Source organism: Elgaria multicarinata, chromosome 1, assembly GCF_023053635.1.
Source record: "Elgaria multicarinata webbii isolate HBS135686 ecotype San Diego chromosome 1, rElgMul1.1.pri, whole genome shotgun sequence".
NCBI classification, from domain to species: domain Eukaryota; kingdom Metazoa; phylum Chordata; class Lepidosauria; order Squamata; family Anguidae; genus Elgaria; species Elgaria multicarinata.
This window is the reverse complement of record NC_086171.1, coordinates 25,896,687-25,923,046: the sequence shown is the minus strand read 5'-3', so window position 1 is coordinate 25,923,046 and position 26,360 is coordinate 25,896,687. Positions and strand designations below refer to the sequence as shown.

The window sequence follows — 26,360 nt, the reverse complement described above, 5'->3', positions numbered from 1 at the left end:
ACACTGTTCAAAATGAAGAAGACAGGAAGTCATCTAGCAGAGAGGATGCCTGCAATATATAATATGAGAAGCATGTGAGCAACAGCCCAGAACTATATTGTTGAATCCAGGGTACTTTCAGACAAGGCTTTTATTGTGCAATTGCACTGCCTCATTCAGGGAATTTTACAGGGGTCCAGGCATCAACATCTTCAATTTGTAGCCTTTCCATGTTTTCTCGCCACTTCTTTCATTTTTTTTTCTTACCCGAAAAAAATTTGTTAAGGAAGAAAAGACAGAATAGTTGCATAATGAATTCTGACCAGAAGTGCTGTCCTGGAAGCACCCTCATTCTGGGAAATTATCCCCCCTGTGTCATGTGTTGGGTTGTGTGTGTGTGTTTTTTTGTTTCAGAAAACCTGGTAACAGTTTTAATCTGAATTTTACTGCATGCACTCCCTTGTTATTGAGACATACCAGACCTGACGGTGTCAGTGCTTAATTAGCTCTTAAACAATAGTCATTTTCCACGCATTACAGACATGTAATGTGAACATTATGGAATCTGTGATTTTATCATGGTTATGATTTTCCACTGGCCCTGGTTATTTTAATCTGTATGTTTTATTCACTGCCAGGCTGTAGCCCAAGAACTCCAGAGGATTCAGGAAATGGGGCAAGGAATTATTCCATAACTCAGTTATACTCGTCCATAACTCATCTCTAACAAGTTGCAGCTTGACCTGTGTTCTATAAAATAGAATGAAAAGTTGGAACAGAAAATGAACATTTAGAAGCACATTAGCATTGAAAAAAAACCTGCAGTAATACCACAACTGAGATACTTGTATCTTCATACCAACATGTAGTACAACCACATACACCTGTTTAGATCAAACCTACCTAACACAGCTAAGCAACTTTGCAAATGAATAAGCCTTCACATTGAACACAACCCATCTTATTTAGTCAGCAATGCTCTGATGTAGTAAGCTCAACCTTGTGGAAACAGCTATGCAATCAAAACGGAGCTCTTTAGCTACTTTACAAGTTAATTAAGGTAACAGTTGGTTAATTTGAGCAGTTATACAGCAAACAACAACCTGTATCCTCAATTATTGAGATCTAAGGTTGGATTTTAAAGATGAGTTAAAAATATAAATGCAAATCTTAAAGCATGGCAATAAAAATACTTCAGGGGATATCATTTGAATTAATGGAAAGGTATAATATCTGCCTGGTTTCTTGGATTTAGTTTCATAGTGTGTCAAATACCAAAGGACAGAGGAATATTTGTTTCTTGGATTATCAAGAGGAAGCAGGTATAGTCAGGATAAAGCAATCGTTTGTAATATATTCCTGCATCCATCCTTATGTGTTTGGTGCCCCTTTTTCATAGTCTTTCTCTGGCAAAAACTATCACAGTACTGATAATAGAGCTTCTTTTGTACCAAGGAGTAGTAAACTGAAGAATATGTGCCGGGAAAGAATACATTCACTTCTCTTTTGGTTGAGATCTGTGTATAAAATAACGCTTAGAACTGAATTATACAAGAGCCATATGGACTCCAAGGAGTCTGTGGAGTTTGTGAACTAGACCCATTGTGCTAACCAACTGAGAAATTTCTGTAAGGAGTAGCAGAGGACTCTTTTCCATTATTCTCCTTTCTTTGGCGCTCCCACAAGAAAAGTCATTAGGCAGACAAAGTTTCATATTTGTAATTGTTTCGTACTAACAAATGTATGCGGTTTGGTATACACCTCCCTACAATTTTGGTATTGTGTAATACTGAAATTGTTATTGTTCTTTTAAACCCACTGATGAATAAAATATAAGAACATTATATATCTTATTTCACAAAGGTGGTTTTTTTCTTTATTTGCGGCTGACCGTCGTTTACCTTAATGCTGAACTTTAGCTATCACCCTGAGATTGTTTAGAAAATGTTTTCTCTCTGAACGTGATACATATTCGTTTTAGAATGAATATTCTATTTTCATTTGAATTTGTAGATATTTATGCTAAGACATCTTATAAGACGGGCTAGACTTTTAGAAATGAAATCTGCCTTTAATTTAAAGCTTTAAAATTGATTGTTGCAATGCCAGTAGAATTTATTTTGCATCCAACATGCTGTATCCGATTTCAAAGGCTGCAACAACATGATGCAGCTTTTGTGTACATTTAATAGAGAGCTAACCATTTCCATGTTGGTTAAAATCTATCCTTGAAAACGTTCTGTAATAACAACTAGACAGAAAGATAATTGTTGTGGCAACCAGTAGTAATGGTTATGCTATAGAACTAATGTGTCAGAGCATATGAAAAATATTTTATTGTGGTTTTGCTTTAAAAATCTATATTAAACTGTGTAAGCAATTTTGAAAGAGAGGGGGAAAACCCGCTTGAGGTATATTTTCATACACTGTTTTGCTTGGGTTTTATTGTGGGTGAATAAGTAGCTTGGCTTTAATATATTTGATGATATATTAGAAATATATTAGAAATAAATATATTTTAATATATTTGTATGTCAGGTACACTATAATAGATAACACTAAGACATGAATTCTCATGTGATAGAAAAGGTACAGGTTGGCTTGAGATATGCCATTAATTAAAAGTAAAGACTTCCTTCTGAAATACTTGCACTTTGCCTGTATAATGAAATATACTAACGCACAAGCTACTCAGCAGTAGCTTATGCATCAGTGAAGGGAGAGTCTGTGTACCAGCCAGCTGCTGCCTCTGGGCAGTCAGTTGGGCAGAGAAGCCAGCTCTGTCCATGCAGTCCAGGCTGAGCACAGTGACCTGTGCAGGAATGGGCCAACGTTGTCATAAGACAATGCAAGCTGCTAGAAGCCTCTGCACAGACATAATGTTGCTATGCCTATGCTATGTATACCAAACCACCCCTTCCATCCTCTTCCTTGTTCCCCAACCAACCATGACCCAACCCTCTTGCCCCATGACCCAACCAGACCCACCCCTCTTCCTTAGCCCTACTGCCAAGGAAACAGTGAGGAACATCAGTGGTGAATACTGCTGTCCATGCCGCTTATATACACCCAGATGACAACCACGATCCTCAGAGGAGGCTCTACTGGCCATTCCGAGATGAACATAATGCTGCCATGAAGAACCTCGGCAGCAGGCTTCTCTGTGGTGGCACCCACCCTCTGTTCGACCCTCCGTTGTGCAGTTCGGGAGGTGGAAAATGCCTCCTGAAGATATACCTTTTTACACTGGCTTTCCCTGGTTTTTAATGTAGTTGGTTTTATATTGCCTTTTTAACTTTTTAATGTTTAAATTTATACTTGTTATATTTTATGGTTTTTAATTGTGCACTGCCCAGAGAGCTTCAGCTGATGGGCAGTATAAAAATGTAATAAATAAATAAATAAAATAAATGATATATAGGTCCTTATTTGAGACCCGCAAAACCTTCATGTAACAAAACAAGTTTGGTGCATGCACAGTTGTATAAAAAATGCAAGGCAGTTAGGTACAAATAGTCTGACATGTTTTACTAGAGCAAATCCTTTGGGAGTGAACATCCAAGTTTCAAACTTCCACAGGACTCATTTCATTAAAGCAAAATAAAGAAGCAAAAAGGTAACTAATAGCTTATATAACAAGGAGGTATTGCCCTCTTTCATTTTGTGTGTATCTGCCGCATTACTCTGTCTCCTTTGTGTCCATGTGCTTTTCTTTGTCAGTATGTTTGTACAGTAAAAAGTTGTATTTTACTCTATATTGTATTGATTATTTTATCTTATATTGTATTGATTATTTGTAGGCAGGCAACCAGACAGCTACTGTCATTGCGTTGTGTTCAATGAGAGATTTCAACCTGTCTCAAGAAACTTGTCAGTTGGCAATTAGAGATGTTGGGGGTCTTGAAGTCCTGATTAATTTGCTTGATACTGAAGAAATCAAATGTAAGGTGAGTTAGCTTCTCAGGATGAATGGTGCTTCATGTGGACTCTAATAGCTGTCACCCAAGGACTGTATATTCTTCCAAAAGAAATCCTTTTTAAAAAATCAGTTAGCTCTAGGTTTTTTTGCAATGGAAGGCCAGGGTGGGTCTTAATACATAAAACAATGCGAAAATAAACAACTCCAGACTTCCTGAGCCACAGAAGTTCACATGCACACTTCTTCTTGAGTCACGTGCAAAATTATTACTAGCATTTGTGAAGCTGTTTCCTTTTATGGTGAAAAAACCAACCCTGGGAAGTTAGACATACTCATCACAGCTTAGTTCAGCTGAAGCTTGTAGAGATATAGCCATCTCCCTTTCTGCCTCTCAAGGATCCTGCATTGATTCTGCTGGGTGGCTTTGCCTGTCACCTGATTGCTCAGATGTAGGAGGAAGAAATGGTAGGAGGCAGAAGGCAATGGCTTCCTTGCTTTGCTTTTTCTATCTCTTCTGGGAGCAGCTTGCATGAAAGAAATGGCAGAGGTCTAGCTGTCCTGTAGGATTTCATCTTTTCTCTGCAGCTATCGATCTTCTGTTACCATAACAGTTTCTGCACTATGGAGAGGTGACTAGCCTTCACCGTATTTTAAGCTCAAGTAGCCAGATTCTATATGCACTTTTGAAAATCTTATTATGTAATTTCTTCCTCTAATTAGATTGGCTCATTAAAAATCCTGAAGGAAATTAGCCAAAATGCACAGATCAGAAGGACAATTGCTGATCTTGGAGGATTACAAATCATGGTTAAGATACTTGATTCTCTAGATCAGGATCTGAAATGTTTGGCTGCTGAAACAATAGCTAATGTGGCCAGATTCAAACGAGCACGAAAAACGGTCCGGCAGCATGGTGGAATCAAGAGGCTAGTAAGTAGTCATTATAATCAATGTCAGTTTTCATATCAAATTTTCCATCTTAAAACTGGCTTCTTTTACTATTTTGATAATAGGGAGACATTTTTGTGACATGATCTTCATTCCCATTTAAAAAGAAGGCTCCAATACAGGGATTACTTACCACTGTGGAAATGTCCATTCTAATTGCATATGTCCATCAAATCCTTATGTTGAAATAAATATTTATATTAAAATGTATTGCTTTCCTTTTGAAATACTCAACAGTTTATAGAAACTATTTTAAAAAGTATGGGTTGAATCCAGATTTGTGCTTGTTCAACTGAGCTAATAGAAGTGGGCTTCCCTGTTTCCTCCTTTCCACAACAGCTGCTTCAGTCCCCTGAAAATGCTATACAGAGAGTCAGGAGAACCTCCAGAATGAGGTGATTTCTGGTGTGGGTGGAGGGAGGATCCCCCAAAATTGGGCAGAGAGAGTTTTGGTCACCAGTGCCCTTCCTCTCACAGAAGTCCCCTTCCTCTTGCAGAAGGCAGATCCTGGATCTAGCTCAATAAAAGTAGCACAAAGTTAAAATGCTAAACATTTTATTTAAACTAATGACTGCAGGAGATCAGATCATAACTTGAAAACCACTAACAAATGCCCAATGAAACAAAAATGTCTTTACTGATATCCGAAAGCAAAAGAGAGCCGAATCCAGGCAGCATTCCTTAAGGAAGGAATTCCAGAGACCTGGGCTAACCATTTAAAAGCCTTACTATAGGCAATCACTAAATGTACCTCTCAGAAGGGCTCCCCCACAAAATCTCAGTGATCATTCATGTGGGTGAAGACATTCCCAGAGGTACCCCTTAGTGCTTTAAAGTCAACAGCCAACTTCTTGTTTGGATCCAGAAGCTGACCAGCAGCCTGTGCAAGAGAAGGAATAAGATGTTCCCTTCATTCAGTTCTAGTACTGCTGTTGTAATCAGAGGAAGATCTTACACAAGTTGCAGTTCCAGGACCCATGAACAATCTGTGGTTTGGACATACTGATGTGTATGTAGTCACCTGTATTGCTACATTCATTTTACGCCATAAACTATCTGTCTTTTCTCTCAGGTTGGTCTATTGGACTGTTCAGCAATGGGATCAGCAAGTCCCACTCAGATCCAGGGAAAGGAAATTGAAGTAGCACGTTGTGGGGCTTTGGCACTCTGGAGCTGTAGCAAAAGTGCCAGGAACAAAGAAGCAATACGTAAGGCTGGAGGCATCCCCCTGCTGGCTCAGTTGCTCAAGTCTCCTCATTCAAACATGTTAATACCTGTGGTAGGAACTTTACAAGAGTGTGCATCTGAGGTAAGCGAAGTCACCACACCTGAAAATTCAGGTGACAAAGCAGAATTTGAGATCCCGCAAAAAGTAGGCACATGATTTTAAAAACTTGGATCCATACCAAACGATATAATTGATTATCAACGTATATCCCCCAAAGTAGTTTCAATGGATTCAATTAAATCGGAAAGCTCAGGTTCATTTAATACATTCATGAATAAAACTGTCAATGGCATATTGACTGCTGTATTCTTCAATGGCCATAATTAACAAAATCCAAATTGAAAATGGCATCTTCTGAGACCTTAGGAAACTATCTTACACTGAGTCCAACCCTTGAACTAACTAGTTCAGGATTGTTTGACTTGCACTGACTCTCCATGGTTTCAGATAGGAGTCTTGCTGAGCTTTACCTGGAGATGGCAGGCATTGATCTTGGGACATTTGGCATGTAAAACCTGTGCTCTACCACTAAATTATGTTCCAGAGTCAAATACATTTTTTAAAAAACACACCCTCCCAAAAACCTCTTCTGAGGCTCCCAGAAGGCATTCCTCTCCTCCGGATGGGGCCTCCTCCTAGGGTCATTCCAACAAATCTTTCCTCTCCAGGGGGAGGAGCCATCCTGCTCCTCCCAAACAGGCCCTGCCTATTGAACAGAGCAGTTGGGTCAGGTTGAAGCTCCTAAGAGCCCAACCTCTAGTTTAATTTTTTCTCTCTTCTTAGCTTCTATTCTCTCCTGTTTTCCCCCACACACTTTCATTGTTCTTTCTCCCCCCCCCCCGCTTCTCTTCTGGACTGTGTGTGTGTGTGTGTGTGTGTGTGTGTGTGTGTGTGTTTGTGTGTGTGCTGTTCAATAGAAAAAGCACTTTTACTTTGGCTTTGTAGTTTTAGCATATCCTGCCTAAGAGTTTTGCCACTGATAGGAGGAAGCAGTTCCACTTTTTCTTTGGCCTTGTAGTTGTAACATCTCATGCCCTTCCTGGCGGGCAGGGAGAGCCCAAACAGCTGGAGCATGGTTGTGAAGGAAATCGGCATGAACTCTTGCCTCAGCGAGCTGCATTGCAGATGCCCAGAGGCTGGAAGGGACCTCAAGAAGGCAAGACATTGCCACTGATGTGGGTCTTCCCAACTCCCATCCCCATCACGGGGGAGTAAGGGGAAGCGAGACCAGCACATGGCAGCAGCATCAAGTAATGGAGAGCTCTGATTCTAGTGCTGCTGAAGCAGCAGGCCAGAGAAGGCCCATAAATCCTGCCGTGGTTTTGGCACCAAAACAGAGTGAGGCAGGGGTGAATACCCCAGATCTTTCTGACCCAAACCAGCAATTGCCCAATCTAGAATCCCTCCCGTAGTTCCTGGAATTGGTTAAAGAATTGGTGATCCAGGGGGCCTTACCAAAAAGGGAGGGGGTATCCCACCAAGGAAGCCCAATTTCCCCTAGGAAAAGCATAAAGAAAACAAAAGAAATCCAAGACGAGGGGTAGATCCAAACAAAAATGTAAATGGATGTAGTGAAGGCTGCCAATTTGGATGGCTTTGAAAGGGGTTTGGATAAATTCCTGGAGAAGAAGCCTATCAATGGCTACTAGCCCTGATGGTTATGTGCTACCTCCAGTATCTGAGGCAGTAAGCCCATGTACACCAATTGCTGGGGAACATGGGCGGGAGGGTGCCGTTGTCCTGCTTTGTTGGTCCCTGGTCAACAGCTGGTTGGCCACTGTGTGAACAGAGTGCTGGACTAGATGGACCCTTGGTCTGATCCAACATGGCACTTCTTATGTTCTTATGGAGAACCAGATCCCCTTCCAAGAACTCCTTATCAGATTCCTAGTCATCTACTCCCTGCTCTTCATCCTCATCTGGTTCGTTTCCAGTGCCTGAATCACCCTGTCAGGGTCCTTCCAGAAATCGTAAATGTCAGCAAAAGGGCTGGCTAAGGGGGAACAAGAAGTACTACTGGCAAAGGAGTCCAGCAAAAAGCCACACATAGTTCTCAGCCTTCAGGGGATTCCATGGACTTTGGGGCCTTGGATTCAGGGAAATTGTCAGAGGAGGAAACCCTGCCCAAACAAGCAAGCCTTTTGCCACCCGAGGTCCCCCCCCCCACTTTGTTGGCTAAGGCTCGCAAGATGCTGAATTTTAGTGATGAACTGGTGAAACCAGGTGAATCCTTTTTCTCAGGTTTCCCTTCAGGACCTCTGAAGCCCCTCCCTGTTCCTTTCCCAGATTCCTTCCACCAGGAATATTGAATGGGCCAATCCAGGCAGGATCAAATAACCGTTTCGGAGAGGGAATAAAACTTCTTTTGTCAATATATGTGTGTATTTGATCCTGCAGAGGGCGGTAGTGTAAGCAATGATCCTTGGAACCCCACCCTGTGTGACTAATGGCTCTGCTATACCCTGAGGTAAGGAATGCCCTCTGAGGCTCAGGAGAAAATGGAAATTTTCTGACCATGAATTTCTGTTCTCTGAGCATGCAGAGGGCATTTCACTTGCCTCTTGTCCCCCACCCCCCCAGAACAGTTTTTTCCAGTAAATTAGAGGCTTCTACCTGTGTGTGTGTGTGTGTGTGGGGGTAATAGACAGGGATTCCAGGGCATGTTCTGTGATGCCATATTCCTGTTTGTTCCCTGTTCTTTTTCTCTCTGCCTTGGTGTGGGTTGTTTATCCTCCCACCCACCCCCGCAATGTCTACCGGTCGCTGTCACTGTTTTCATCAAGGGGTTGTGGGGAGGTTCTTGCTCTTTGAGTCCAGTCTGGGGGATCACTATTAGATGACCCTGCTTACTTGCTCCAGGAGATGGCACCATTCAGAGGCAAGGAATGCCCTCCTTGATGATCTGGAAACAGAAATTCATAGTGACAAAACTTCAGTTTTAGCTCTCACCATGAGTGTGCCAATATTTTTTGTACAGCAGCATAATTTGTAACTATATAAATATCTTCTGTTGTATGCTAGATCAAACACTACAGCACGTCTGATCACTTTCTAGAACAATCTTGCCTTTTGAGAAGTAGAAACGTAATACTAAATGTTGTATTCGTGTTGGTTGCTTGCAGTGCCAACATACTATCTTTGCAACATCAGTATAACATCTTGGGTCAGTCAAAGTTAAGCATGTTTTAAGTCTCACTGATTTAAATGGGAAAGTTAAACACATACTTAAATCTTGCCCATCAAAATTAATGGGACTTAATGTGCTTAACCTTATTTGGATTGAGCTCAAGGTTTGTAGCAATGTGTCAGAGTAGCTGTTGATACTTTTCATCCTAATTGTTCATTTGTTTATGCAACAGGTCTTAAGATCAAGCCATTAGAAAACAGTTTTTATCCTGGGAACCTTGACCTTTAATTGACATAATGTAGGACAATTATCTTCTGTTATGAAGCTTAGATCCTTCACACAAAGAGAACAGAGTATCTGTATGGTGAATTATTTTAATTAGGGTCTCAAAGACACTTCACGTCTTCATTCATATATCCACCTGGTGCACGGTGTCATCTTTGAAATGGCTCTCCATGTTGCTTTCATTGTTCATACACATGTTGTACCCAAGCTAGGGAGGTAGTCCCTGGAAGAGGTCAGCATAAACATGGTTAGAGCCATTAAAGTTCTAGCATAGCGCTTTGTCTTTTGAATGATAGCAGTGTATTTGCTAATGAAACTTGACACATTTATTGTAACTTTTATGTTTTTTGGATTTTTTTAAAAATTTTGTATGTTAAAGTTTTTTTATATATTATGTTTTTGTTTTGTAATTTTTGTGAACTGCCTGGACAGCTTTGGCTATTGGATGGTATAGAAATGAAATATATACATACATGAAATGTATTTGCTGATTAAATGTAATACACATGCTTTGCATTTGTAGCCAAGCTATAGAGTTGCAATCAAACACGAGAAGATGATTGAGAACCTTGTGAAAAACCTCAACAGTGACAAGGAAGAGCTTCAAATGCATTGTGCTAGTGCTATCTTTAAGGTAAGGAAGTCTTCCATGATAGGAATAGGCTTCCTGCATACTATTTCCACTGACAAACAATAGCATAAACTAGATAAATGAGAAGTATTCACATCCTCCTCCTATACCACGAAGACTAAAAAACTCCATAACTAACATGAGCTTGTAAGCTGTCTGCGCCCATAGTGAAGTGCATAGATATCTATTTTATGAAGATGGAAGGAGCTGTGAAGGAATAGTAAGTAACCCAGTTTCTGATATACCAAAAACGATTAGTCCTTTTTTTCTAAGATATTGCCAGCTGTATTAGCTGCATTTGTCACAACAGCTACAAAGCATTAAAAAAAACAAGTATAGGCTTGTGATTGCAATGGTGCTACTAAGAAATTCATGGTCTGAAATGTGTGTCATCTGATCCAGGATAATGAAGCCCCCCTCCCCTTGTACATTAAGTGTACACACAAAACTTCTACATGAGCAAGGATGTCTTGATTAACTTCAGAGTTGGGACAAATTCATTATATCTGCAGAGCCACCTTTAACATTGAAGTCAACACAGAAGCCTTCATTGGAATGCATGGGAAGCTTTTTATTGGAAAAGTGGAGCACGCAAATGTGCTGAAAACGCACTTATTTTAATGGGACTTAAGCCCATACCCTTTCTTTGGATTGTTCATTACTTTCCTTGAGAGAGGAAACTAAACCTTGGTCCTAGAATTTTAAATGTCGCAAATATAAATCTTAGCTATATACGTAAGCCTCTTTTACAGGCCTCTGCTATGTATCCTTGTACTTCTTCTTCTTCTTCTTTTCACATAGTGTGCTGAAGACCAGGAAACACGTGATCTTGTTAGGCAGCATGGAGGCCTAAAACCTCTTGCGACTTTACTTGCTAATTCTGGAAATAAAGAACTTCTGGCAGCAGTGACAGGCGCAATCTGGAAATGTGCAATCAGCAAAGAAAATGTGACGAAGTATGTATAATTTTTTAAAATTCAAATATATACAGTATCTTCTGATTTAATAACAACAAGCACCTGAACAAGCAGTGAAGATTTAATGGCTCTCTATGAGTTATTAAAATGTATATTTAGATGCTGCAAATGTGTATTCATGTTCACTCTGAAATTAGCTACGCAAGCCCTAACAATGCCCAGCCTAGTTCTGTTATTGTACTGAAATCCAAACATGCTAAAATACTGATGTGCAATGTGATCAAGTGTAGGCTAGTGTGTAGTTCCCAAAGAATACTTGTATAGTTGTTCTTGCCATCGTAGAATTTTGAGAATACCAGCTTTGAAGTGCTATGGTAAAATAAGCTGCTAACTTCCATGGATGTAGAATTATGTCATTAATATGGTGGTATGTCTATATCTCCTGTATAACCCAGCTTCAGATCTGTTTTTAAAATGTATTTATTTATTTGACTTGTATTCCACCTTTTCACCAAAGAATGGCACTCAAGGTGGCTTACAATAATAAGACCAAGATAAAAACAAAATAATCATCATAAAACAAATAGATTAAAAGCGCAATTAAAAATACAAAAATAAAAGAAATAAACAGCACTCAACACCAAAGACCCCCAGCACCAAAGATAGTTGAACATGTTTTGAACTACCCTAAATGTGTAATGTTGATATAGTCTCAGAAAGTATAACATGAGTACAATGAAAGCCAAATACTATGGGTTGGATCCAGACTTAGTTATACTTAGAGCGGACCCATTTAAAACAATTGGACACGTTAGTTGTGATTAATTTATGCCCTGTAGGTTTTAGTTGGTCTTTTCAAAGAATGTCTAGGTCTGGATCCAACTTTGTGTATTTTTAGAATCCCAAAAACTTTGAGCCCAATTTGTGATTTTCAAAGAACGAGCTTAAGAAATGTTTTTTAGGCGATTTGTTATAGTGAAATTAACATTTATGTTCTATTGCTTTCTTTTAGATTCCGGGAGTTCAAAGCTATAGAAACTTTGGTTGGCCTGCTAACAGATCAACCAGAAGAAGTTCTTGTGAATGTTGTTGGAGCTCTAGGTGAATGTTGCCAAGAACAAGCCAATCGGGGCATTATCCGCAGATGTGGTGGTATCCCACCCCTCGTTGCTTTACTTACTGGAACCAATCAAGCTCTTCTTGTGAATGTTACCAAAGCAGTGGGATCTTGTGCAACAGAACCGGAAAATATGATGTAAGTTCTTTTTTAAAAAACAAAACCATGCACACATTGGCATTTCAGTAGTGTCCCAATATTTATATTTTCATAGGGTGGCTATTTTGGTAAAATCATTGATGGCTTTGTTTAGGGTGGCTATGAAATATACTTTTATCACTCTCTTTACTTTATCTGTTGTGGCACCCTGACATGTTCGACTGTGGAATGCCCTCCCCTTGGAGGTCCGACTGGTGCCGGCACTGGTTTCATTCCTGTGCCAAGTTAAGACATGGCTTTTTAACACAGCCTTTGATGACTAAATTAACCAAGCCTGTACATAGTTTTAATTGTTTTAATTGGTTTTACTGTTTTTAAATTCTGTATTGGTTTTAGCTTATTAATGGCTTAATTTGTTTTTAGCTGCGCAAATTTATCGTTTTATATTGGTTGTATGATTTTATTTGTAATCCTTATGATATAGGGCGGGATAGAAATGTCTTAATAAATAAATAAATAAATAAATGGCCCAAACCCAACCAGCTACTTTAGCTTTGCTCCGTGGGATGGATATGTGTGTGTATGTGTGTATATGTGTGTGTGTGTATATATATTGTTGTTATTTGCATGGCAGCCCCACATGCCATATCACAAACTTCTTGTTAAACTCCCTGAGTTTCAAAAGTGGTTTACCAGGTGGCATGGAGGAAGGAGTTGGAGAACTGCTGTTTGAGAAACATAACTTCGGATTTACAGCTCTTTATATCTTGGCCTCTCTGTCCTAACTTGCCATAATGCAAGGGTGCAAAACCTCAGCTCTAGGAGTCCAATCTCTAGGAGTCCAATCTGGCCCTCCAGAGTTCCCCAGTGAGCCCTGTCCTCTTCCCCTTGTCCCGTCCCTTTCCCCCCTGCACTCATCATTTTGTGGTTCCCTTGCTTTTGTGCAATTTCCCTCCCCACCCCACCCCAAATTCTACAAGGTGGCAATGCCTCTCCTGTTATTGACATGACAGTAAGAGCTTTAAGCTAAAATATGCTGGTATTTTGGCCCAACCTCTTTTGCCTTTGGCTCCACCCATCACTGAAATGGGGACTCCCAAAACTTCCTCCGAAATGGAATTAAGCCCACGAGCTCTGCCACCTGTCATAATGTAACCTTAAAAGTTAGGTTAATTGGAGAGATTCTCTTTTATTGGGAAGATATTTTGATGGACACAATGGGTGCCGTCTTTGCTTTCTCTGTGTCTGTCGTTATGTGGAATCAACATGCAATCATTCTAGATGTGTGTGTGAGAGAGAGAGCAGATCACATCATTTTTCAGAACTTACACAAGCTCCTTTTTTAAATCCGAAGAATTCACTTGGATTCTGATAGTATGATTATACACACGTACTTTGTAAAATGTACTGCATAAGAACTAAAGATTCGCTGTATTTAGTAGTCAGATAAGAATCAGTAACTTTCAAGGGTTATAAAACTCAAGCCTCATAAACGTATCAAGCTGCCTTAGACCATTGGTCTGTTTAGCACAATATTATCTGCTACTACAATCAGTAGCAGCAACTCTCCAAGGTCTGAGGTAGAGAGGTCTGTTTCAGTTGGAGATGCCAGGCCCTTGTGCATATAAACCATGGGCTCTACCTCTAAGCTATGGCTCCTCTCTTGATATTATCTGAATACTAACCTCCCAAACCTGGATTATAAATTTCTGTTTTCAGGTACTTTGGGGTGAAGGATATTTCTAACTTTTCTGCACATCTAGGCTTAAAAAAATAATTTGCATACTTGGCACTGTAAGAGTGTTTTCCTGAAGTACTGTTTAAACTGAATATTTTAGTAGTTGTACATGGAAACTAAACAAATACCAAATTACGTTTTTTTCCCCTGCATTGCACATTAAGAGCGTGAACTGAAGAAGACTGTTATTTTATTAAGGAAGTTATTGATGTTTGACTTGTATAATGTGAAGCTTGTACAGTTTCAGACCCAACATTAGAATTTCATGAGAAATGTTCCTGTAGAACGTGCAGGTCTCCATCAGGACGTGGCACAGTTCTCCGCTTATATTTAACCAGTGTTGAAAAGAGATAGCTATCTTCCCCTCCTGGTTGATTTTGCCTAAATCAATTGATATTCATGGAGTGGCACAGTGATTCCAATTTCCTAAAAGAAGCATTTGTTTCCATGCTTTGGCTGTCACCCAGTGGCAAGATAGGGCAGAAGTATAAGCATGGCATAGGGGCCAGTCAAGGGTTAGAAAGGGATGTGTAAATTGAATCACCTTCACATCGTATCTCACAAAGAATGATAGGATATTGTATATAATTTTTTTATTAACCCAACAGTGGTAGTTATCATAATATAGCAAAGAAATCCAAACTGCTAATTGGAAGGAGTAAAACTTCCGGAGTACTCCACTGTTCAGAGCCTACTGCTCCTGTATCCAGTATAGACAGCTTTTTTTTACCAGAATGTGGTCAACAAAAGCATTAACATAAAGACAAATTAATGGCTAAAATGGTAGTCTTACAAAGGTTACCTTGTTTAAGATGGAAGAACGGTACTCCTGTTAGTTTGGGAAGAAACGTTATCATTTTTTACAATGCTTCTCTGCCTGATTTACAGCTCTCATTTCTTTCAGTTCTTTTCACTACAGGAAGTATTCTCTGTATTAGTTTGTAGTCCTGAGCCAGAATGTTCTTTTTAAAATAATAATAATAATAATTAAAAGACAGGCGCTGTGCATTAGAATACTTAATCTGTGATAAGAGTTTAGTAAAATTAATTTTTGGTTAAGAAACAGGAGATTTGTTCTGTCAATCTGTCCTTCTCCTGTGGCTGGCAAAGTGGTTTCCTTATATGGTGAACAGGAAGAAAAGATACTTAGCCAAAAATATTTTAGAAAATGTTAACAAGATAATTTGCAAAAGGTGTCAAACTTTACCATACATGATAACTCATACCACATGCTATCTCAATCAAGAGATGTTAAACTTTACCATACACTGTCTTAAAAATGCTTTATTTAGAGATACAATAAAAATGCAATTAAAACATTTTGGCAAATTAATCTTTGCATTAAACAGATGGCCTTTGAAATGGGGAATTTATAAGAAAAGGCGGAGCAAATGAGCTTTTCAGACGAGTGTTTTATCGCACACATGCAGCTGTCCACTCACAAATCTCTGCGGGTCATTTTGGCGACACAGTGATCCTCTTGCATATCTCCTGCTCTATTCCCTGTTTTTAGTGTTGTAAATTAATCCACAGAAAAGCCTTTTTTTAAAAAAAAGAAATACTGTATTTCGTGTGCAGGAAAGTTGCACTATAAAATGCCCACTAGAGGGCGCTGTTCCCATTGAGCTGCATGGGCCACGTGGTCTCTGCTCTCTTTCGCCTTGTAATTTCAACTCGTTCCCAATGCGGAAGAAAGCAGGAAGCAAGAGCGACTGTAAGCGACGGTAAGGAAACACGATTTCCCCTTGTCTGAAGATGCTCAAGTTAAGGAAGACTAAACAGGCTTAGTCATCAGGTAGTCTGCAGTGTTTCTGTTTTCCAATTGGAATAAACTGAAACAGGGAAATTTTCTTTTGTGTAAATGACACATTTTTCAGCATAATGACAGCCAGCATCCACTGATGTAGTTTTCAGACAATAAAAGTGACATATGCCACATAGATACTTCCCATTGGCAATAAATCACAATATTAAGTATTTTAATAGGAGAAGACTATTTTCTTGGTATAAAAGCTTGTTATATAAAAGTCAATGGAATAGGAAAACTTGTTCTAATATAAGTAGTTATTTCTAGATTAAGTAGAATCTATTCTTGGAAAACCTTTTCCAACTCTGTGTGTGTGTGTACACACGTGCGTACAAGTGTGTGTTAGTGATCCTGCACAACTACCATTAATTCTGCAGTCCATTTAAAATTGTTATTGGATTTTCTATGACCTTCTATTTAACATCAAACTTAGCTTTCAGTCTTAAGGTTTTGTGTCTTTTGCACTAAAACTGTAAGCTTTTTTTAAAAAAACCAGCCAGATGTAGCATGAGTCCCTGATTTACAATACTATTTATCAAAGCAGTTTGTAACAATTTTTTCTTGTTTTAAGTCTAAAAGAGTTGAATTGTGGTTTTGCAAAAGATGAGATTGTGCTTTGTAGGATTTGAAACCTGTAATTTTACCAGGGAGCACAATATATATAGTCAGTATAACACTGTTTACATTTGTGTATGTGGTCTCAGTTGGCAGGAGATGCAGTCAGACTTCTCAAGAGTCCTGGCATATAGTGGCGTAACAAAAAGGATGATAGATATAAGAAACAGATGTCGAGGGTGTGTGCATGTGTCTGAGTAAGTCTGGGGCTTGTTTACCCTGGAAATATTCAATATCAAATTATTAGAGCAGAAGAATGAGTTGCTGTAGATTAAGATTGTTAACATGTAGAAAGAGAGACTTCATTTAGAACTGTTATCTTGGCAGTAAAACAGATTTAGCCCTGGCAATCCAGGAGATCTGAGCACATGTATTAAAGGCTTCTTGGTTAAAGTAGCAAGTGTCCTAAACAAAAAATCAAGAGCTAGCAAATATATTGCAATATAAATTACATAAGTAATCAATTCTGCAGTGTGACCAAGTTTGGCTTAAGTACAGGTGTATTTTAGGAAACAATTAGAGCTGTTATGGAATGATACCTTGGATTTCCCAAGAGGCTTACTGAGCCAATTACTCCAGCCGATTATAATCTCAACTGCCAATCCAGCTACACCAAGTTCACAACGAGCAAGGCCTTGTTCAACTGTTGGGTGGCCCTCATGTGATCTCTCACAAGAACATGCAAAGTTTCTCACAGCCTTGCAAGATTCACATGAGGGTACTGATTGTGAGGGTACCAATGCCTCCATGTGAGAGTCCTTCATTTGCAGGGTTGCTGTTGCTGGAATAAAGGCTTACTACTCTCACTAAGCTGGGGGTACACAACTTTTTTGAGATGAGAACTCATCTAGCAATTTGAGAAATTGTTCTGGCACCATCACAAAATGGCCACCATGGGAGGCATGGCAAAGGACAAGTAACTTGCCACAAAGATTGAGTAGAAGGCAGAGGTGAGGTCTGAGCCCCAACACACTAAACAACTCCTTTGAACCCATAGTTTTCAACACCAACAGAAACGTATTTCACAGCAATCCCAGGTGCTGGTAAGAAAATGTGTTCATTATTTTTTTTAAAAAAAGTGGGAGAGGTTGGGCACATTGGTTGGCACCATTGCCTGTCCCTGTTCTAAGCCCTCCTCCAGCCATGTGATGGAATTATTACCATTCACGGGGACTAGGGACTCTGCCTAATCTTTAGCTTATTAGGGTCTAGAAGCTTCCACAAGCTGCGTTATACTTCCTAACCCTGCCCCACTAAATTTGCTCCAGAACTCTATAGTTCCTTGAAATCTTAAAAGCCAGCCTTTGACAGCTTTCCCCCAACCTTGTATGAGCTGTGATTACTGCCCAAGTTTTGGGCAAACCTCAGAGAAACACTTACAATTTTTGTGCAATTTGCTTAGCTATTCAGAAGGTTCTTCCTATTCAGGCATGCAGGTATTGATACAAAACCCCAACCTCACAAAAATTCAGCTCAGCCCTATTAAATATATTATATCAAATATTTGCTTGTTCAAGATACCATCAAGAATTAAATTACATCATGTCAAATAAAGTATGATTTAATCTTCTGTGGCATTCACCCCAGGTGACCATGAATAAATAAGGCAGTCAGCCATCTTTATTAGGCCATCTTTAACTTAGGTACTGACCTCATAATGTCAACATTTTGACTTAATATCAGTTAAGAAACTAGGACCAGAACAATGTCTAAAATGCTAAGTATGAATGAATACAAATTTAGAAGCCAACAAAAGTAAACGTGTTAAATTTTCATTCTAGGTCTGTTAACTATAGAATTCTGCTAGTCCTTAGCTAAGACGAAGGCATTTTTGCACATAGGCCATGCTGGCCAATCCTATGGCTCACTTCAAAAGAAGTTAGTCCTAAGTAACAAGTTTGTTGTACCATAACTTTTTAAAAGATAACATTTCACCTTTTGGGGTTATTTTAATTCATCTGTTTAAATGGATTTTTCTATAGGTGAAACTAGCAATTGTTTATTTCCCTCATTTTTGTTTAAAGAGAAAGTTGTCAGGATGAACAGGAACTTGTTTCCGAAACTTAATCCTCTCCTCACAGGCAGGAGGGCATTCAACATAGCTCCCACCTATATTGGTTTAGGTCCCACCCCCAACAATGAGGAAGGGAAGGCCTGATCTTGGGAGGTGGGATTCTCCCACTAACCTCTACTTTGGCTTCCTGTTTATACCTCCCTCCCTTTGTATCCAATCAGTCAGGAAAGACTAGTAGATCAGTGGAAGGGACTTATTATAATGGCCTTTCTGGATGCACCTCATTTACCATGGACAGTGACTGGACCATTTCTCCCTCTCCCTATCTTGAGCCGGAGACCAATGGAGCCAGTTTAATAGCCAGCCAGGCAGCATGGATTAGAACACTTTAGGTGGAAGCACAGCCACCATCTCTAACATGCCAGCTTTCCGTGGAACTAAGATGATTCTCCCTGCCTAATCAACCTCTGAAGATATTCTAGCCACTGATAGAAGTTGAATGAGTGCTGCAGGCTCTCTCTTGCCCTCTCTGCCCTGGAGTTAGAGGACTAAATGGTTCATCCAGCCTTTGTACAATGACTCATAACTACATTCAAAATATCCCCTGCCTAAACTCAAAGCAAGCCCCAAAGGCCGTTTCTGTGCACACCGCGCTGTGCCTCATTGCTCTTATGGATGAAGCACTTCCCCCACAGTCTCTTGTGGCTAGAACAAAATCTGCCAATGACGGGATAGTTGATTTCACGAAGACCAGGATCACTGACGGACACATACACGTTGCCTCCTCAGGCCTTTGACTGTGGTGACTCCCATGGTATTTGAGCATGGGGGATTTGTTTCCTTTCTGCACTGTGCTACTTTTATACATCCAACAGTTGAACATTCTCCTTCATACGAGAACGGAAAAGAAAATGTTTGGTGAATTCCTGTTCTCGTAAGCAGGAGGGCATTTTGCCCACCCTGAGTAGTTACTCAGATTGTGGTCTTACTCTATGCTCTTCTTGTTCTCAATCTATGTTGGCATTGGAAGGGGATGATCCTACTCACCCTTTGCCTGATAGGATATTAGAGCCAGTTTCAATGTTGTTGTGATAGTTTGTTTATGGCCATCTTTGAGGGTCAGGTTTTTCTTTGTTATATTCCTTAGTCCTCCTGGAGATTGGCAGGAAGATCCCACTGCCTGGAAAATGGTTTTTAGCTCTGACTTCTTGGTCCCTGGAGGCAAGTTCTAACTAAATGTTGAATTGCTTGCTGCTTACAAGAAGAGCAGAAAGTCATTGGATAATAATTTCCTTTCTCTTTTTTTTTGTTTTGTTTTGTTCCAACCCATGAACTTTTTTGTCCATTTATTTCTGTAAGTCCTTTTGCATCTAATCACTAATTTTTCTAACTATGCAGACGGGAGTGCACAGGACTGCATGTGAGGCTTACAGTACCAGAGCAAGGGGAAAGTTTTATCGTCTGATGCTTGGCCACAGGTGGCACGTCATTGGAGGATCACAGCCCAGTAGATGGGGATGGGATGTATTGCAGGGAGAGAGGAAAGATCAGGACATTAATAAGGGACGAGTGAGAAACAGGTTGCAGAAAGCCAGAGCCAGGAAACCGGTTTTGTCTGAAGTCATTTACCAAAACACTTGGCAATCCTCAGTGGTGTGACTTGATGCCAGGATCTAGGGGCACTAAGGCAAATCAAGTGCAAATGGACTGCTGTAGTTTATTTCTTTCTTTCTAAAAACAGAATGCTGGGGCAGAAAGGAAGACAAGTTCAAGATAGTGCAAGATTGCAGCAGGCATAGCAGTGGTGTTTTTAAGGTATCTTCTGAAGGCAAAGTGCAATGAGAACCAAATCCAGAAATCAAAACATTGCCTCCTTATGTGAGCTAGCATAAGTAGATACAGTGCTGGAGTTTTACTGAAAAGCTTCGCTTTGAATCCTCAGTCATGTATGGACTCATTGGGTGGCCTTGATCAAATTACTATTTGTCAAGCTCAGGTTCCTAATTGTTGATTTGTAACTATTAATGACCGACCTCTCGGGAAGGGGCTAGTGTGAAAAGCAGCTTTGGGACACTTCACATAGTTGTAAAAATGTTCTATAAGTGATAATAAAATATTGATTTTCTGAAATAATTTAATAATGATTTGGAACTCATTCAATATAGAAGTGCCTTAGATTTTACTCTTTTCTTTCCTCATATAGAACAATGATTTACATACTTTATTTATATCTACTTGTGTCCTGTATCTTTATTTTATTACAGCTTCTTGGTCTAAAAATTGATTTCCTACTTTCAATGTAAAATGCTGGTTTTTGTTGCTGGCGTTCTTTATATTGGCAGTGTAAATCTGCCTGCCTTGTTTAATGTTTCAAATTGTCCTTGCTCCTCTCCAAAATACCTGGATGTTGGAAGCAAAATTATATTACCAGGTTGCATCAATTTAAATAAAGCTGTAGTTGCTTTAGACAGAGAGTTCGTGTCCTAAATCATTCTGTCTGCATCAAAATAATTGTATGATTACGTACTGGGCTGATTTTCTACTTACTTTTCATTCCTGGCAAACTCATTTTACATAATGAACAGAAATTAGATGTTCTTGTTTGATTTTTACATGGGTAAAATCTGTATTTTATTTTATTTCCAAAATAATGTATTCACAATTAAAGATGTGGACAGAACTGTGTAGAATTAAACATTTGAGGTTATAAATCAAAGTATGCCTGATTTTCTTTATCTTCACTTCATCTGCTTTGAATTTTACATATCTTCCTGAACAAAGCCATGTTTGTAAAGGATATTAAGTTTTGTTTGGTCTTCCTCTCCATTTTAAAGTACTCGGTGGACTTTAATATGAAGTTATGATCCTCTAGACTGATTGATATATAAACATAAGACAGATGGTTTAAAGATGACTCTGATGATAATTCATTTTTCAGCTAGACATGAAGATACTTTGATTACAGTATGTTTAAGCAATTATAACACGGTATTCAGTGTTAGTCTTGTCGGTAGGGAACGCATGGGAAACAAGTTGCACGTTATTCATGCCCTACAAAGGGTGCACTGTGGTGTGATCCATTTTAATTCCGAATTTTAGGTTAGCAACATAGAAATTTAAAATATGTCATACAGCAAAGTAAATAAATTAAACATAGACTCAATATAGAGTTAAGTACATACGTTTTTTGGCATAAATATTTGTTTTGGAAAGTATTTGTTGCTATATGAAAGAAGCCAGTATGTTTGAATTTCGGTTTGACTTTGCATGCAGCTTGTTAAAATGTCACATGGTTTGTTTTTAAAGTTTACAGTAGTCCTAGCTCTATAATATAGTTTATTTTATTTTTATATTTTTGAGAAAATATTTTTCAGGCAAAGTGCTGTGTGTGTGTGGGGGGGAATTGTACAGCACTTATAGGACTCAACATGCCATGGGTTATTTGAGGCTTGTTTCCCCTCAAACAAGACATTCTGCCTGGGTTTGGATGACATGACTAGCCATGCCTGGGCAGGTAATTAGGCAATGGTGCCTGGCACCCGCAGGCATGTGCTGCAGCTTGTTTAAGCTGCTCTGATCATGCAAATCGGGTCAATGATAAATTATATCTTGTTGTAAAACACATTTCTACAAACATACATTTATAAAGAATTTTGGCATGTTTTAGTGATAAAAAATATCATCATGTAAAATGTAACTTGTTGATAAAGAATATCTCACAAGATTAGCTAATGCATATGTTACATCTTCTGCTTTTTAATTGAATGTCTTCACAATCTCTTTTTAACAGAATAATTGATCGCTTGGATGGTGTTCGTTTGTTATGGTCTTTGTTGAAAAATCATCATCCAGATGTTCAGGCAAGTGCAGCCTGGGCTATCTGTCCTTGCATTGAAAACGCGAAGGTGAGAAAATGTTTTCTACGTATCTTTTTAGATTGCTAGCAAAATGTCCAGCAAATGTTATGAACTTAGCAGTAAGCAAGAATCAGAAGAGATGAAAGTTGTGTTTGGGCATAGCTGCAGATATTACAAAGGGACTGACAGTTTCCTAAAAGAGCAGAAAACAATTATGAGCATCATTAGATGAGCGTTTTATCGCACACTCGTTACTGTCCATTTGTGGATTTCCGTGGGTCCTTTTCACAGTGACGTCCACCTCCTGCTCCTTCTGCTTGAGCGGGTGGTTGAGCGGGTGGTTGCAGGTCATCTCCAGGCACTCTTGAATGAAACGGATTATCTAGATCCATTTCAATCGGGTTTCAGGCCTGGTTTTGGAACGGAAACTGCCTTGGTCGCCCTGTGGGATGACCTCTATCGGGAGAGAGACAGGGGGAGTGCGACCCTGTTGGTTCTCCTGGAACTCACAGCAGCTTTCAATACCATCGACCATGGTATCCTTCTGGATAGGTTGTCTGAGCTGGGAGTTGGAGATCCTGCGTTGCAATGGTTCCGCTCCTACTTGGATGGCCGATTCCAGAAGGTGGTGCAATAAAACACTTGTCTGATGACGCCCTTCGTGTTATGTGAAACTCTTCCTTCCCCTCCTCCCTCACAGCCAGCCAGATCCAGCTTTACCTTGGCTGCCTGCATTGGTGCACAGAGAGAGGAAAGAGAAGGTTGCATCAACACTTCTTTGTACTATGGCAAGCAGTGTTGCTCCTTTATGGTGGCAACCATAAGTATGACCTTATGTATGACCTACCATTTTGTAGTGGTAGGTCATACATAAAATGTAAAACATATTTATTTTGAAATGTGTTGTCAAAACAAAACAAAAAAGGAGCAGTCATGTAGGCAACAGAATCATCTTAACAGAAGTCGATTTAGATTAATTAGCTGGTTAATTCAATAGCTACAAACCATAACGGTAGGAGTAATTGCTGTGACAGAGTGGAAGCGTATTAGCCAATCAAAGCAAATAATTATGAAGAATTGCAGTGAAAAGTGTTCTGAGCTCTGTTGATATTGGAAAGTCATTTTGTAGTCATGATACTACTTTATTCCCCATGGTGGATAAAGTAAACTTAAAAAATATTCAGAAATTACAAAGTCTTCTTTGTTTTAAGCATGGTTGCCACGTTGATCCCAAACAAAGACAGATAGGATCCAAAATTATTCAGATACTTTTAATTGGAAAAATTGTGGATAATCTCTTGAGCTGACTTAAACTTCAGCAAAAATCGTTCTTCATATTATCATGACATTTGTGAACTAGTTCAAATAAGGCATGATTCTCTACATATTTCAGTTTAATTTGCTCCTTAACTTTAATTTGCTCCTTAACTTTTTTGTAAAACATGAAAAATATCTTTGGGATTATGGTTGTTCAATGCTAACTCTGTTTTTCTTGCTATATTCATAAGTCAACACATAAATCTGTGAATTAAGCTATTATGAGTGATAAGAGACCTATGTACCGTGACCTGAGCTTATGGGATGGAAAAGTAGAGAATGTGCTACCCTCCCTATTTACCCTGAATAACTAGGTCTTACACAGGATATATGTATTTTATCTATTGCAAGTTCTTTTTAACATGTATTTACCATATGGATTAAGCCTACAGTGATACTTAGGGCTGGTTCAGAATTCAGCCTGGGACCTATGATCTCATCTGGCTTGCCATGTATGCCTATGAGAAGTATTGAAAAGAGCAACTTAATTTCTCGAATCCAGATGATCCAATCCACGTGGATAAACAGTTTCATTGTGTGCAGTAACCATACCAATATCACAATTGGCTGGTTTCAGGAATTCACATGTATACTAATACATACAATTTCAGGGATTTCTGCAATCACAGTGGGATAGAAATGTAACTCTGTGATCACAGAAATCTCTGGAGGTATATGTAGGGATGGGCATGAATGTCCCAATCACTTTTACTTCATCATTGAGACTGCAAGTGTATGCAAAACTTGCAACAGATATTTGCAACTGGTGCTAAGAAGTTCTACCATGATAGTTTGCAGTCATGTGATTTGTATTTTTGTTGGCATCACCCTACTGCCTAATGTGTTTGTTCTGCGGAAGGCTCTATGAGAAAGGGGATTGTGGCAACTATCTTTATTGCAAGTAAAGTTCACAACCAATATGTCTTTTTGCCGTAACTGGTTTAAGAAAAGTTGCCCTTCTACAGTATGTATCCTGTGTTGACTGTAACAGTCTTAGTTATAGGGCTGACCACAAGACCAAGTAATAACCCAGGCCAATGTTCCAGCAGACAGGTTTCTGTTCAAGGGAGTTCAGGCAAAGCAGGAGTGATCAAACAGGCAAAGAGTCAAAGCACAGTTAGGTAGTCCAATGCATAGACAATCCAGTAGCAGATACAAGCAGGAGTCCAAGGTCATAGCACAGGGGTTCAAGCAGAGGGCAGGGTCAGGAAACCAGGAGAAGCTGGTGAGATGTTGTTTCCAGCAACTAGCAAACTCTGACTTTTGGCTTTACTCATAACGGCAGTTGAACCCCACGCAGGCTCATCTGCTGTCCATCAGAGCTGTCTGGCCAGAGCCCTACTCAAGAGGAGATGCTTTCTCCTGAGGAGACCAACTTTACAAGCAGACACTCCTTACAGGAGGCCTACTGTCTTCTTGTTTGAGGCGACAGCACTCCTGGGAGTTAGGGGGTTGCTCAGCATCTGCTCCAGAGTCAGAGTCCCGTCCCCCTAACAGGAAAGGACCTGAAGCCATCTCTCCTGGTTTGGTGCCAGTGACTGATGTAGTGTCCCCCTGGTTTCTGGAGGCCCTACTTATTCCTTTGAGGAGGATTCCTCTAGTGAGGGCATGACAGTATGCAAAGTAGGGTAGCTCTATAAAAATACAAATGTATTTTTGACCTTGTAAGTCACCAACCTAATGAAGTGAATCATGAGGGTAACTTAAATTGGACAATCTGAAACCTTTGAAGGATATATGACCCAATGCTGAAGCTTCTTCACCTCATGGTAAATCAATAGGTAGAGTACCACCTGGGCATCCACTGTGATACCCCTCACTTCTATTCCATCTACCTGTTTGTCTCTTGGAAACATGGCTTCAGTGAAGTGGCCTCTGGGAGACTTCTATTCATCATCCAGAGCCACACTATTGTATCTTTTGTTCAACCTCTTCCTGAGTTTGCCCACTGTTGGTGGCCCCTTTGTGCTCTCAGCCTGAAAACTATAACTGCTCTTGGGTCTAGCCACTCGGTGTGCTGTTTAATTGTAGGACTCAGTATGGTCAGACACTTTATTGTGCAGCTCCAAGATCCTCCTGGAATTTGCCTAGCTTGTTGTCCTTTCTTTTTTACCAGTTCTTAGCACTCCCTTCTCCTCCTCTGTTGGTTGACCCATGTTTTCAGAGCTAGTTTTTCTCCTTTGCTTTGGCTACTTTGATGCTATGTATACGCAGGCAGAGCTTCACACACACACACACCCCACCCATTGCTGCCTTCAAGCCAATGCAGCTGCCCAACCACATTTCAGTGGTGCTGCCCAGCCACACTGGGAGCTCAAGCATCTGCCTAGGATGCCCAAGGGCCCTCCTGCATTGGGTATGCAAGTGCAATATCAGGGCTTTTGAAAACAGACTCAGCATCTGAAAGAGCTGTGCTTGCAGTGAGAGAAAATGGTATCACTGTTATGAGCTGCTGACTTTAAGCAAAGTGGTTTTTGCCACCTGTACCCAAACTAAAAGTCAGAGGCATTGTGCTAGGTTTCCATGGAACCTCAGACCAGGTGTCCAACACTTAGCTAGCTTGCCCTCCTCCTCCCCCTCCTCCTCCTTTTGCTTCTGTTTCCTAGATTCACTTGCCTCTCTCCAAGCTTGTTATTTTTGGGGGTGCGACTCAGGATCCAAGGAGAGACTTTGTTTTATAGTTCTTCCTTCCAAATGTTATGTTTGAACTGCATTGCCTGATGCTCTGAAGCCCCTAATAGGCTTAGCCAGCCATCATTCTC

At 39.8% G+C, this 26,360-nt stretch overlaps 1 protein-coding gene across 1 annotated transcript in view; it reads left to right on the top strand.

Moving 5' to 3' along the window:
- Positions 1 to 26,360, top strand: part of ODAD2 (outer dynein arm docking complex subunit 2) — an 87,015-nt gene that overhangs the window by 30,753 nt on the left and 29,902 nt on the right. Inside the window, exons 10-16 of the mRNA XM_063128456.1 lie at positions 3,780 to 3,926; positions 4,619 to 4,828; positions 5,919 to 6,155; positions 10,010 to 10,120; positions 10,919 to 11,073; positions 12,047 to 12,289; positions 22,215 to 22,329. Of these exons, the coding sequence (XP_062984526.1) occupies positions 3,780 to 3,926; positions 4,619 to 4,828; positions 5,919 to 6,155; positions 10,010 to 10,120; positions 10,919 to 11,073; positions 12,047 to 12,289; positions 22,215 to 22,329 (1,218 nt within the window). The remainder of the gene's footprint in view (positions 1 to 3,779; positions 3,927 to 4,618; positions 4,829 to 5,918; positions 6,156 to 10,009; positions 10,121 to 10,918; positions 11,074 to 12,046; positions 12,290 to 22,214; positions 22,330 to 26,360) is intronic.